The following is a 14,837-nucleotide window of genomic DNA, read 5'->3' on the forward strand; positions in this document are numbered from 1 at the left end:
AAATTCTTTACTGTGCGGGTGCTGAGGCATTGCACAGGCTGCCCAGAGAAGCTGTGGGTGCCCCATCTCCGGAGGGGCTCAGGGCAAGGCTGGATGCGGCCCCGAGCTTCTGCTCTGCTGGGAGATGTCCCTGCCACGGCAGGAGATGGGAATCAGATGATTTTCAAGCTCCACTCCAAGCCAAACTATTCTATGATTCTGTAAATCAGAGGGTACGAAGGTGAGGAAGGCTGACAGCAGGAGCTGTGGTATACCAGCCCCCCTTTCTGCCTTTGCAGTTTCTGGAGGTTTACAAATGACCCAGTCTACTTGTAAATAAATTAAAAAATGTTTTTTAGGCAGGCAGCATAAAGCCTTGTGTGAACAAAGGGCCACAGCTATGGAGACTTCTGATCCCAGGTATGAATTTCACCATGGAAATCACAAGTACCCTTGCCCCATATCCATTGCCAAACATCTCCATGTTACCTGATGCCTTTCTTCTGGTACACTTAGCAAAACCTCTGGCAACATTCTTCACAATTCCTCTGTCACAATTACTGTAATGTTTTGTACACTATGCAACCTTTGAAAATCTCTCATCTTTTCCAGGTTGCAAAGTTAAAAAGAATCACAGCTGTAAGCTTCCAAGTTGTATGAGCTGCCAAAACATAGGCTTGCTGTTTATGGAGTGCTTCTGCATATACCATTATGTTTCAAATGTTTACAAAGTGCATTAATTATCCAACACGCCCATATTTTCAGTGTCCAGAGCAATGCAGGCATTGCAAGTGTTATTTAGCAGCCTCCCATTAAGTGGTACTTTAGAGTTGACTGGAACCTGACAGGACCTTTAAATACAATATCCTTGCACTGTGGTCTTGTTGTGTGTTAGATCAGGTCTATAAGCACCAGCAGAACAGTTTTTCCTTTGTCTCCATGTTTGCTTTCCTCAACATGCTGCAATGTCAGGACACTGGCTTTTTATAAACCCTTTCTGGCTGGCAAAGCACACTCAGTGTGCTGTGAAGGTAGTTCAGAGCTAGTGATGAACAAACAATGACTTTTGTAACTGGTCAGAACAAATGACTACACAAAACAACCCTTTAAGATGTTTCAAAGTTTATTCATAGTAGAAATTTCAATTTCTTTTGAAGACTACAAAACCTGCCATTAGACAGGAAAACAAGCAATGATACTTTCCAAAACTGTTCATAGTTACATCTGGAACAGTTTTAATTACACATTAATAGCATGATTGGAACATCTCTTAGATCAGACTCTGAATAAAACAATCATTTAAAGTATTCAGTACAATTAATTTTTTTTAACTAGCATTTCATTCTATGACAGCAGTGCCAAGCATCTAACAGATGCTATTGTAATGGTCTAGAACAAGGTACAATACCACTGATTTCCTGGAACAGTACCTTAGACTCACATGCCATGCTGAGAAAACTAGTATAAAGTATGATTGTATAGAATCGTAGAAAAATATTTTATCTGTGATTTTGTAATTTTTTAAAAATTGTTTAAGTTGACTTCCCCCCCCAACTAGGTTGCAAAATAATTACATCCCTCATAAGTACACCTTCCCTTTGATTAGGTCAAGAGTATCAAGATAAAGCTAATCATTTACATCATTTTCATAAGTGAAAATTCATCTATGAACCACTGCTGCTTAGTAAGGGCCAGCACACTTTGAATCCTTTCCTTCCAGTAATAGAAAAGCACAGCTTTAATTGGTAACACCACATTTACAAAAGCAAAACACACACACACATAAATCCCAGACACGTTAATCTATTTTCTTATGGCCTTGTCTCTTCAGAAAAAAAGTTTTAACTATTTGTTTGAAAAACTCCTTTTAAGTTTTACTCAATGTTATAGTTATTATGAACACAGAACTTTGCCATTACTGGCCATAGATGGCATTTAATGGGTATTGCAACTTCACTCTTCCCTCTGTTCCCTCATGCTCTCAAGCACAGTAAATGGTAATTTCACACTAAAAAAATTAAAAACAAACCATGGTCAACACAGAAAAATTCACCTGTATCTGCATTCTCTTTTCATCCTCTATGACTCTCTGAGTCACTTGCCATGCTTTGCAGACCAAGCAGCAGTCCAGCAATGCATGTACACAGTGTGTCATAAACTCACATTCTAACAGAAAAGTGCTGAGACTCAGAGAAGCATTATGTGGATTTCTTTACAGGTTATAACAACTGCAGCTATAAAAACATAAAGAAAAAAGTGGAAGTCATGAACATGGATCCAAACCAGGAAGTAAGGTACATAAACCTTGCCTGGCTGTAAAATACACCTCCCTGATTAGGCAGGCCCTTTATACCTTGGTTTAGAAAGTAACTTCAAAATATAGGATCTAGACTTCAACACATTCAGCTTAGGGTGTGCTATATTTTTGTGTTTTGCTACAATTTAAAATGTTCATCCTCTGCTGATATATATACATGACTTAAAAGCAACATTTGTTAAGTCTAGACTAAATTAACAGCTCACTTGAGAGTGTAGATACATAAAATGCAGGAGTTGACTTTGCCTCACTATTTGGCTAATGAGCTTGAGGACCACAAAATAAGGCTACAATAAAACTACTGAAAGTATTTTTATATTATTTTAATATGGATATTGCCAATAGTGAGGCAGCTCAACATTTCCTCTTTTTGGTCTGTTCTTTGCCAGGTACCTGTATACACACACTGAACAGAGCAGGAACTCCTTCCTGAAGTGAAATGTTATTACTGACACACTGGCAAGTACTGCCATCCTTTTATTTCAACAGTATTTTAATTATTTGGTTGACTAGATATGATAATCTTCTAATTAACACCTTGAAAGCCACCAGAAAGTACAGTTTCCAGATTTTGAGAAGCCTGATTTAAAATTGCTCACAGAGTTGAAAAATACATTTTTTGAGAGGTAAGGTTTTACTAAATTCCTCTGGAACTGCTGACATTGTCAAAAAAAAAAAAAAAAGATGGCCTTTTTCTGCCTCTACTTAAAAATGTTTCTTGAAGGAAGGGTAGATGCATCTGTACAGCTAAAGGGAACTTCAATGTTAGAGCACCAAGTAAGGGAAAAATACTGTTTGCTTGGGAAGAGCTGTGTTTTCAAACTTCTGAGAGCTAGGCTAATTAAGAATCCTTGTTTATAAAACCAATTTCTTCACAATTATATAATGGATTAAATATTTAGCAAAATTTTAAGTGGGATCCTTTGCAGATCTAGCAAAGGAGGCTTCCCCAAGGAACTAAAAAATTCCGGCAGAAGAAACACTCCCATCCAGAGCAAATCTCTGGTGTCATAAAAATGATTGTTTCTTTCAACAAATCACTGATGATTTCAGGGAAATAGGCCAATTAATGAGCATAAAAGAAAGTTAATTCCACTAAGCCAAGAAAATACCTTCTTATGCAAAACACAAAATTGCATTGTTCACCAACAGCCATTCACCCAGATCTGCATTTTATTAAAGCTAGAATTCCCAATAGTCATTTCATATCTGGAAGGACTTTACACAGCCTGTAATTTTGGTGGAATGGAACACTCACTGTATTCAAACACATTCCAGTGCCCTTCTCATTTGGGAAATTTCATCTTTTCAAGACAAGCCATCAAGACGGGCCTTTAATTACTTTAGATACCAAGAGGCCAAAAATATTAAAAATTTATACCAGTATTTAAAGTGAGTCTTCCACCCTCATTACCAACTCACCTCCATCTGTGGAAAAGTGAGAATGTTCCCTTTGAATGGCTTCATCTTACCTGTCTGGGATGACACTATTTTCATCGTAAATTAGAATGATCCTTTTCTAACCAAACAGATCTTTATGTCCTGCCCCTCATTTTGCTTTTGAAGTCAATTAAAATTATCAGAAAGTAATTGACAGAACATTACATCCATCAGTTTTGCAGCTGCAATGAATGCAGTTTAAATCTACTCTTTGCAGGCTGCTACTTATTAGTGACCAATATGTTTTGCTTTATCTTCAAATGTTGCCTTTCTTCTATAATGCCAACATTCATTCACTGAACAATTCCTTAAACAAAAGTCATAGAATACAGATAAAATATTAACAATGGATTATAAGAATAAACCATATAGAAATGTCCTCTATCAGAAAGTATTTAGCAATAATTCCTGAGTCCAGAGATTAGATGGGAGAGACTAAAAGGGAGGGGAGGGGTAACAAAAACAGTGAGATATGGAGCAAGTTATCTTTTCTCTGGGTTACATTACCTATAGGATATATAGTATGGTGAGAGATTCATTGTGTACATTTTATAACGTGACATGTGGCATCAAAATCACAGAAATGTAGAAAAGACATAGGCAAGGAAAACTACTTATCCATAGTATTACATTCAATAGCTGTTTAACAGTCAGGCTTCTTTTAGAGCTGTCCAACAATACTGATTAATCCAGGTGCACTGTTTAATCAGACTTACTTGTCATAATGATTAATAATATCTAAGTAAAACAAGGCATGTATACATTAAAGAAAACAGCACGGAAATGTACTGCTTGTGAACTGTTTACAAAAACATACAAAATGTTGGATGGCACAATGTATAGTGCTAATATAAACAGATTGTTTAAGCTAAGTGCTTAACATAAACTGTCCATCTCGGCCTGTAACAAAGAATATTTTAGGGGACAAAAAAAATATTCCTTATAAAAATAATGCTATGTGGTGCAGAGTGCTTTATTCAGTGTATTTTTGACAGAGGTGGCATTTGTAATTCTTCTGGTTTACGCAGTCGCGAACACGGTAATTTTCACTGTCTCCAATTGTCACTCCATTTGCAGCTCCAGTAAGATCAGTAACTTGCCATCAACAGTTTAAAGCGAGAGTAGATGAAAGCATAGCAGCAGCAGGAGCAGCAGCATTATAGGTACCAGCTGGGACAGAGTGTGCTTGCAGGTATCTGTCAGATATGTGCTACCTGTCGCCATGAGTTGTGCTATCATCTTATGCCGTGGTACCAAGTGTCTGCTTGAGGTCATTTCACAGGGCTGTTGAGGTAATTTTTTTAATACCTCTCCTCTGAGCAAGAGTGGAACGGCCAACTGGCTCCAAAACTGGTGACTGATTACGATTCAAAGCAGAGTAAGTTGCTGCCATTGCACCCTGGGGAGAGAGGAAAAGAACAGTAAGAGTAGGTTGTGACTGATGCACACACTACAGCAGTGCTAAATGCAAGAAAATGAACAGGTTTCAACGTTCATCCTATTTTCATCTACAAAACAGAAACATACTACTGCATTACTCAAGTCCTAGCAGTGCTAGGAGTGAATTTTTTAGGGTAATAAACAGTTTTACATTGCTTGGAGTCAAACCCAGAAGGTATAAGCTAGGTTGCCAAATTAAGTTCTATCCCTATGTTGTGTGAAAGAGCTGGGGAATGAAATCCCATTGGCAGATTGTCTCTGCTTATCACTTACATAACCATTTCAGTTTCCAACAAAATATTTAAAAATCACCCACAGTATTCAGCACATAAAATTAATTTTAAAAAGATTTAGAAAGTTGTGAGCTGAGGGATAGAACTCCCCACTTCCCACTTGTGTTTTGGATGCTAGAACTTTTTAATAGCTGACTCAGAGTGTTAATTATATTCTTCAGACCCGTTTTATGTTGCACAAAAGATTCTTGAAAGTAGGACTGAAAACAAGGTTGAATACAAAGAAGTAGAATTCAATTATTTTTTATTTTCCTCTGCTTATTCAAAGTAAAAAAGTTCCAGGTTGTTTCAGACACGGTGCAGAAGTGTGATACTATAGTAATTAACACTGCCCTTTTGACTCCAGCTTTTACTGTGATCACAAATTATTCTGTTTTCCTTCAGTTACTGGCAAGTACCCCCCCCCCAAACTGTAAAGTTAGCAAACGATTTTACAGCTCCTCTATAGTCATCAGATATTTTTCACTTGGAGAAGAACGATTTAAGTTAGTTTCTAAAAGCACTTAAACCTTCCAGTGTAAGTAAGCCCAATAGATTTCAAACACAAGAAAATTAAGTTCTTTTCAAATGTATTAGATTTATCACCTGTAAGTGGTTTCACATTAAATCCTATTACATATTCCAAGTTCATTTTATGTCTTAGTGCAACATCCACTTGTAACAACTTTTTCACAGTACTTCCCCCAGTCTTAAAAACAAAATCCCTTTTGTTTACACTGATTTTGGCTAAACAGCAAGCTGAAAAAATATCTACTTACCTTCACTAAATGGGGAGCATCCTGCCTGTTCAGCTGGTATTGAGGCAACTGGTCACAGTGAACTATCCAGGGGTGACTGAGAACTTGGGCTGCAGTCAATCTTTGATGAGGGTCAACATGAAGCATTTTGGAAACAAGGTCCTGTCAACAAAGGCCAATGGAAATAACAGCAGAATTTCAACTTTAAAACAGATTAATAGTTCAAACTATAAAAGATTCTAGAGGTATAAAAATTATGTTCATCATGTCAGTTTAAAACAAGTGAAAAACCACCCAGCAACGCTAACAGTGTAACACAAAGGGAAGGTGTCCAATTAAACACGGAAAATGTTAGCATTTGAAGCATCCATATAAAAGGGGCATAGAGGATATTGCACACTGAGGTTCAGAGTCTATTTGCTGTCAAAAACAGAATTCTCAAAAATGTAATACTTCATTGATTTTCATTTTTGAAAGTCATGCTTCCACATGAAGTTTTATCAAAGCACTCCTCACCATGGATAACTGTGTGTGTGAACACTGATAGAACACACGATTTCTAAGGACAGCTGTTAAGTGCTACAGTGTAAGTCACACCTGTTCTTTCCTCCTACATGCAAGTGACTGCTGAAACATGAACAGATCAAAAACAAGAAACAAAATTCTAGGCACATAAGGGATTAGATCAGTATTTTAATATAACAATGAGTGGGACTTCACCAATCATCTCTGATACAACATATACATTATAATCAACAATGTTACATTGCAATCCATCCCTGATTCCCCAAGAGAAAAAGCAAATATACTTGCCTTAGCTGTGTCTGAAACACTGTTCCAATAACCACCACTGAGGGAGAACTTTCCACTTCCTATTCGGGCCAGAATCTCCTCAGGGGTGTCATCAGGACCATTTGCAAAAGGAGTGTAGCTATTTAACCAAACAAATTCAATGTCAGCAACTTTCATAACCTAGGTCTCAGTATTATAAATCTGACTGCAAGTTCAACATAATTATAGGCAACAAACAGTCAAACAGTTGTAAAAATAATTTATTTAACATATGAAAATACATGGCACTGACTATCTGTGTGGCACAGATGTGTTCTTATTGCATGTATTTCCTCTGTATCTGGTCTGAAAAGCAGATTTTTCTATAGCAGTTCAAATACTGGTGGTTCCTGAATTACAGAAAGTATTCCTTCAGCTTTCATAATTTAGTGAAGTACTAAAACAATCTATTCTGTTGTAAATCTAAATGTCTGAGAAAGAATGACTGCTGGTTTAATGCCACAGGAAGAAAGGTGCACCAGTTTTCCTTGCCTGACTATACATATTCTTGCTATCAGAATGTCCCCAACCAAAAAAGAGATTCACTTAAAACACAGCATGTTTGTCATTTATTTTAAAATACAAAAATCTTTGATGACGTTAACACTTAACCAAAGTGGCAATCTGAATAACCCAGCATAAAAAGATAGTTGCTATTGAATCTGCTAAATAGACATTATTTTGAACTCCTTGTACCATAGCTGAAATCCTTATAAGCTTTTATACAATTCATTTCTGTTGCATATACAAATGCTTTTCTATTGCATTTATTATATTCTAACTGCATCACTTCAAACATTCAGTGGCTGGATTTTGCACACAAACATGCTTTAATGCATTGTAATTGTATTTGCAACTTATATTTTCTTCAATATATATGCTGCTTAATCTGTCTTTTAATTTTCACATGAAACAATAAATTTTTACTGCAAAATCACCTTTAAGCAGAAATTAAAACCCTAAAATAGAGGAGACAATAGAAGCAAAGATTTTTTCACATCAGTCCCTTAAAACTTGGATTTTACTGAAGGCAAAGCATATTCTCAACCCCCAAAGATGAGATTAAGCACTGCTTTGATAGAAACATCTGTAACAATGGGCCTAAATTTATTACTGGTTTTGTTTGCATTGGTTTGGTATTCTACAGCAAAGCAAATTATAATCACCCTTACCCAGTGAGCATGGTATAAAGCAGAACACCAAGGCTCCATATGTCACATGCAGCATCATAACCTTGCCTCTTTAAAACCTGAGGGAGACAAATATTTTTTCGGAAAAAAAATGCTTAGAAATGTTTTGATTATGCTATAAAAATGGGAAAATTTCAAATTTTTACTGTTTACAGAGTGATTCTACTTGTTACATAAGAACAACAACGAAAAATCCATCTAGCAAAAAAATCCCAGTAAAATCTATCAAGGCATATAAACTATCCTGTGTTTTACCTCTGGTGCAACAAAATTTGCTGTGTAACATGGAGTCATCAGAAGACCATTTTCTGCTCGCAGTTGTTTTGCAAAGCCAAAGTCACAAATTCGAATTGATTCTGGATTACCAGATTCATCAACATAAAGAATATTGCTAGGCTTCAGGTCTCTGTGAACAACCTAAGAAAAAAAAGAAACCATTAAATACAGTAAGCTAAACACATGAAAAGCTTTTTATTTAATTGACAATTTTGATACTTAATTTTAAGTCTCCCATCAGCATGCTCAGTTTCCAGAGTTCCAGCTTCCACCAACAGCTGCAGTGTTTTGATGCTCCATGATGTCTGGAGCAAAGAAATTCTAATTTGGAAACTCTTAACCGTAAAACCCCCTCCCGACATCCCTGCCACCCTAATTTATTTGTGCAGACAGTTCCAGATGTCTCTTCTAATGGTTGAATAATGTATTTCCTTTTTAACATGCATAACTACCAGGCTCTTTAAATCAGAACCTTTGGTTTCTAATATCTTTTGGAGTGAGGGATGCCCATAGCTGCGGATGTGCCACCTTGCTATGTAACCACAGACTAGTTACTAATGGAGTAACTCTGTATTCCATTCTCTTCATTCAGACAGTCTGAATTAATCTCAGAAAAACACTTAAAGCCTGATTAAGAAGGAATAATAACAATAACAGTAACAACAACAACAACCCAATGAAGTATCAAAGGGTATTCTCCAAGTACCAAAAAAGCCTGTACTGGTTCCCAAGGGTCTGCTTTTGCAGGGACTCAAGATGTAAAATGCTTGACAATACTGGAGAAGCTGCCATGTTCTGGCAGAATTTAAAGCTATGTGATAACAAGCCTTAACAAAACCTGGAATGCACAAGGACAGTCTTTGAAATCAGATGACCTGCTATATTTTCTTCACAAGATTAGACAGCCTCAAGCCTCCAGAGACTTTGCTCTCTGTAAAGAACAGGGTAGATACCACTGTAAGGAAGCAGAGTGGATCTAAGTGTCCTCCTTTAAATATTGAAGCAGAACATGAGGGCCTTTATCTTCCTTGTTGTGCTGTGTGTTTCATTAATGTTAAACACAGCTTTCATGGTTAAATTGAAACAGAAGAGATTGTGAAATATTTCATAATCACATCAGAACAAAAAGATACCCCCAGACTTCTGCAAGTAAGTGACATCTAGAAATTAGAAGCTCAACACACTCATCCAAACCTAGCAGGGTTTCAGGAAAGCGGTATGAGACCAAGGGGTAAGAGTGCAGAGGGTCATGCACACTGCAAAGCCATTTAACACATTAAGTCTATTTAGCAGCGACTTCTCCAGCATGCAAATCCCATGCAATTCTCAGATTTAACAAACCAAGTACCTAAAAGTATGGAAATAAGCACCCTGTAAGCTGAAATATACAAATGATATTAAAGAATTTGACTGGGAACAGTGGGTGTTAAGGGGAACATCCTGGCCTGAGATGTCAGTGTACGAGAGAATCAGTTCCTGATTGCCCTCAGTTTTTACCTTTTTTCCCTAATAATAAGTGAAACAACCTTTACTGCTCCAAGAGGCAAATAAAAAAAAACCAACCAGTTTTAGTCTTGTTGATGATCTGGGAGGGTTTTGAAAGAGATTCTAAAAGGGGTAGAAAGGAAGAAGTGAGCAATGGAAGCAGCACAGAGCTGAGGATTTGGCAGTTTCTAGAACAGTCTGCTTGAGTTGTATGCTTTTTTTAGAAGAAGGGGAAGCAAGGCTCAAGTAGGAGGACAAGTAAGTGTAACTGCTGCTCAAATTAAAACACTACTTCCCAAGCAACCAGAATGTTTATGTCAAAGAATAAGTGAAACACCTTCCTATGTTAAGCTGTTTTCCCAAAGGTAAATTTCCATGAGGAAACTCTTCCTGTTAGGGTTGTGGAGACTACTCACAGATGCAGAGACTGTCAAACCAGATATTACCTAATACCATATTCAAATAAGCTCCTCCAGTGTCCAAAGGAGTTTCAACAGGAAAATCCACTGAAGATATGAGAGACTCTTCAAAAAAAGAATTAGACTACTGAAGTGCCCACTGTTTACATATGTGGACAGCTCTGCTGTGGAGTGTACTTAATGTAAGACTTGAAAATTTACAAAAGCAAACATTCCAAAGTGTGTGTGGTGTAATACAAATTAAAATGTCAATATTTATGGATATCTACAGTAAAGAAACTAAAATCCCTAAAATCCCTTACTTGATGCAAGGACTCTGGGCATCTTTTAGCCACATGTGACAAGAATGAACCAAGCTATGATTTGTTATTCTATTATGTGTATTTCCATACAGAGGTATCAAGGTTTGATCATAATTCCCATGGGTGCTGCTGGCCAAGGACTATAATCTGTGCACACAGGCTCAAAAACCAAACCACACACATGAGAAAGTGACTGGAGTGATGAATCACAGAATGAGATACCAGATAACTTTGATCATAAGTTTTCTGAAATAGTAGCTTCCAGCCGTGACAGTATGTACTGAATTCTTTGTTATTTAAAATAATTTGAATACTATATATTCCAAAAAGCATCTTTTCTTGGGTAACAACATCATGTATTAGCAGCTTAACTTTTTCCTTGCACCTTTATTTTCTGCCTTTTCTCCATCCCCTTTTTCTTGTTTACTTAAAAATGCAACGCAACTTGTCTTTCTTGCCATGCAATTATCACATTGTCCTTCTCTATATTTGAACTACTTCTTCTGTCTCCAAATTAATTTCCCAAAGTGTTAATTTTCTATCTCCTACAAGTTCCTGACCCTATGGCACCAGAGTTACAAGTCATAAACCATGTTCTTCAAAACCAAGAAGTCAAAGGAGTTTCAAGTATGACAGGTGGAAAATAAATTTTCAGTGTATGTCACAGGACAAGACTGAAGTTGCATTAAGTCCCATGGCTATACAACACTGGTCCTAGCACTTCTTCTTGGACTTTCTTTCCCTCATATCCTCTCTGTTAGTAATTATCTGCATATTCCACAGAACGGCTGACAGACTGCATAAAGAACAACAGAAACAGTTGCATCATCTCAGTTATCCGAACACATACAGAGCTGATAAGGAAAGTTTTGATTTCAACACAAATTCCGGCTGCAATGTAATTGTTTACCAAAAACTACTTAATTACCACACAGAAGAATGTATCAAGATACAAGTTTATGCTTCTGAAAGAGAAGCTTTCAATGGCAAAAACCATTTTGTCTGAGATGAAAACTTACCCCTTGTGTGTGCAGATATTCAACCGTTTTTGTTATTGTGAACAGAACAGCACTAGCTTCTCGTTCTGAGAAAAATTTTTGCCTAAGAATTTTATCCAGCAGTTCTCCTCCTTTCATAAGTTCTGTTACTACATATACATATTTTCCATCATCATACACCTGCAAAAAGTACAAAAAATTTTAAACTTCAAAACATTTATTCTCTGCTGTCTTCTGTGAAGCACATAGAGATAGTGCAGGTGTGTCCACAAGCTGTTTTCTTCAATTGTTTTCCCCTGATTTCATAACCCACATGTTATATCCAAATGTTGTGCATCTTCAGAACTGAACACAAAACAGCCACAAAAAGGCAATGCTGTACCAAAATAACATAGAAATACTAGCATGAAAGTGTTTAAAGATAAAAGATAAATAACAGGTAGTTTCCCCCACACAGGTTCACTACAACAAAGGAAACCAGACATGAGAAATTAAGTAGCAAAAAATGGAAACTGGTCTAATTAGGCAAAACCAGAGCTAGTTCAAGCAGTGATTATTGCACTAAATTAAAAATATAAATAGAGATCATGCCAACAGTCAGACAAAAAAAAAAAAGGAAAAAATAATCAAAATTTATCTGAAATAGCCACTGTGAACAGTGAAAAGCACCTAAAAGTTATACAACAGTCTGCATATGAAGACTATGACAAAGTCTAAAAGTATTAAAAGAAGCATATTTTATCCCTTACTTCTATGGAAAATGGCTCAATTTTTGCATGGATTTTATCATCCAGGGAAGCATTTGAGAATTCTTTACATTCTCACCAGAGGGCACTATAGACTGAGTGATACCAAAGCACATTTAAGGTACTAACACTTCAGCATTTCATTTCAGTTCCACTTCCACAGAATCACAGACTTGGGCTAAAAGTGTCCTTAATGATCATCTAGTCCCGAGGTTCTGCCATAGGAGCATGTTTCACTAGATCAGGTTGCTCAAAGCCCCATCCAACCTGGGCTTGGAGTTCCAATTTAATCCAGAAACCATTCCTGCTTTAGTGAAATCTTTTACAAACTGTTCCCTTTAATTTTTTCAACCTACTTTTATGGGGATGTCGTAATTGTTATTTTCAGTAAAATGTGTGAAATAAAAAACTCCTTGTGTTTAAGTAGAAACAATTATCAAAATTATAGTAAAATACAGTTAGGAATAGATATCAGCTAAGTAACAGAAAATAAGAATAAAAGAAGAAGTTTTTATCCCAATTCCCTGGTCTTAAGCTACCTGGGAAAAAGTTGCTAATAAAGTTCTAAGCATCAAAATTTTTTTCTCCTAACAATACTAAAAGGATTTATTTTCTCAGCAAATTAAAAGAAAAAGAATGCTAAATAATTCTGTGGTCCTTACAAGCTTACGATTGTAAGGAGATGAAGACATGATGGGTTTCTGTGCTCTCATTTAACAGGAATTTTTCCCCCATTAAATAGCTGAGCACCTGAATGTGTTTGTATTAAGACTTTAAATATAACACAGTATTCAAAAGCAGAATTATCTAATTCTAGATACAAAACTGGATTTTTTTTATAGGCATGCTTCCTCTAATCCTGGTATGACATGAGGAGATCAGCTTATTTCATTTGACATGACAGAGCATACACATCTCAGTATTGCTGAATTTAAGCAAAATTTTCATTTGATTACTATTTTATCTGCTGGTCCTGTCTGCCAGCCAAAAAAACCTACAGATAACTCACCCCAAACAAACTATTCCCCTTGCACCAATGGTATTACCAACTTAAGTTGTTTTACCATCCTCTAATGGTATTACCAACTAAAGTTGTTTTTGAATAAATACTGCTCAAGTTTTCTTCACAGATGGACAGTATCAGGCTAAGATGACAAATGTGACACTACTTTTTAAAATTAACTCTGAGCACAAGCCATAGGTCAGTCATTATGTTTGCTCTACAAGGTAAAGTGGAAGAAACTATAGTGAGAAACAGATGTAGGCTTATGAACAAAACATAATGCAAGGGAGAAAGAAATCAAGGTTTTTGCCAAGGGAAGTAAGATTTTACAGACATATTATGAGGTATTTTGAAATCATAAATAAGTACTTGGACAGGGAGACTGGATATCTTGTATTCAGGTTTCTAAAATGTTTCTGAAAAGATTCTTCAGGCAATGCTTTAAGTAACTCAAAGCAGGACAAAAGTTCTGTTACAGAACAGTAACTATTACATAAAAAGGGTACAATACTTATAATGGTCTGGCACAGGAAGTTTCTAGGTAATGTTTTGTTGGAAGCTGTGTGCTTCCTCCCTTCTTACACTGTTTCCTAGGCATGCACCAAGGGCCTCTGTCAGAGGCAGGATATTGGATAAGAAGGATATCTGAATTAGCACAATATAGCTCCTTTTGTTTATATACTGTGTAACTGAAAAAAACACTGATAACAATCAGAAGGAAAATCCCCAGAGGACTGTGCACTGCAGAAAGAATTTGGTCTCTTGAATATCCATTGTTTCAATCCAAACACCTTCAGAATTAAATTACATAAAAAGGCTGAACAAGAATGAAAACTTCCATCTGAAGAAAAATTCAAATATTGCTGCATTCCTTCTTGAAATAGAAGAAAAGACAGAAATTGTTTCTTGCAGAATAATAATTTCCAAAGCCGGCACTTAAATACTGAAATATTTTATTTTGGCACTTCAGATTAGAAACATTTCATTCTTGATGTGGAACTAAATGAAAAAATGAGGAAATCAACAGTGAGTTTTATTTTTACAATAGTATTCTAGAGTTTGGTATACAATGGTGCTCTAGAGTTTGAGACCTGAAGGCAAAATGCTCCTTATCTTCTCTGAAAGCTGCAATAGCACACCACTATAATGTCGGGTATGCAAGCAATCTGCCCCATGGGTCTGCATTAGGACAAGAAAAACTTAATGCCAAATTCTTACAGATTTACACAAGATTCTATTACATATGGATTCTACATCTCTTTACATCCTTCCATAATCTTGCTTGGGGAACTGATCTTGAAGCAGAAGTGAGTGAGAATTACAGCCTTTCTCCCTTTGTGGGCTTAAGGAGGTTTTTTTTGGTAGTTCTCCTATTTGTGTG

At 36.4% G+C, this 14,837-nt stretch overlaps 1 protein-coding gene across 2 annotated transcripts in view; it reads right to left on the reverse strand.

Annotated features, from left to right (window-relative positions):
• Positions 1-1,090: 1,090 nt before the first annotated feature.
• RPS6KA3 (ribosomal protein S6 kinase A3) overlaps positions 1,091-14,837 on the reverse strand; it is a 73,643-nt gene continuing 59,896 nt past the window's right edge. For both annotated transcript variants that reach the window (XM_058044719.1, XM_058044712.1), the window contains exons 17-22: positions 11,729-11,887; positions 8,483-8,644; positions 8,210-8,286; positions 7,020-7,137; positions 6,228-6,368; positions 1,091-5,135 (exon numbers count right to left, since the gene is read on the reverse strand). In XM_058044719.1, coding sequence (XP_057900702.1) covers positions 5,013-5,135; positions 6,228-6,368; positions 7,020-7,137; positions 8,210-8,286; positions 8,483-8,644; positions 11,729-11,887 — 780 coding nt within the window. In that variant the 3' untranslated portion in view covers positions 1,091-5,012. The remainder of the gene's footprint in view (positions 5,136-6,227; positions 6,369-7,019; positions 7,138-8,209; positions 8,287-8,482; positions 8,645-11,728; positions 11,888-14,837) is intronic.

Source organism: Melospiza georgiana, chromosome 2 (assembly GCF_028018845.1).
Source record: "Melospiza georgiana isolate bMelGeo1 chromosome 2, bMelGeo1.pri, whole genome shotgun sequence".
In the NCBI taxonomy this organism is placed as follows: domain Eukaryota; kingdom Metazoa; phylum Chordata; class Aves; order Passeriformes; family Passerellidae; genus Melospiza; species Melospiza georgiana.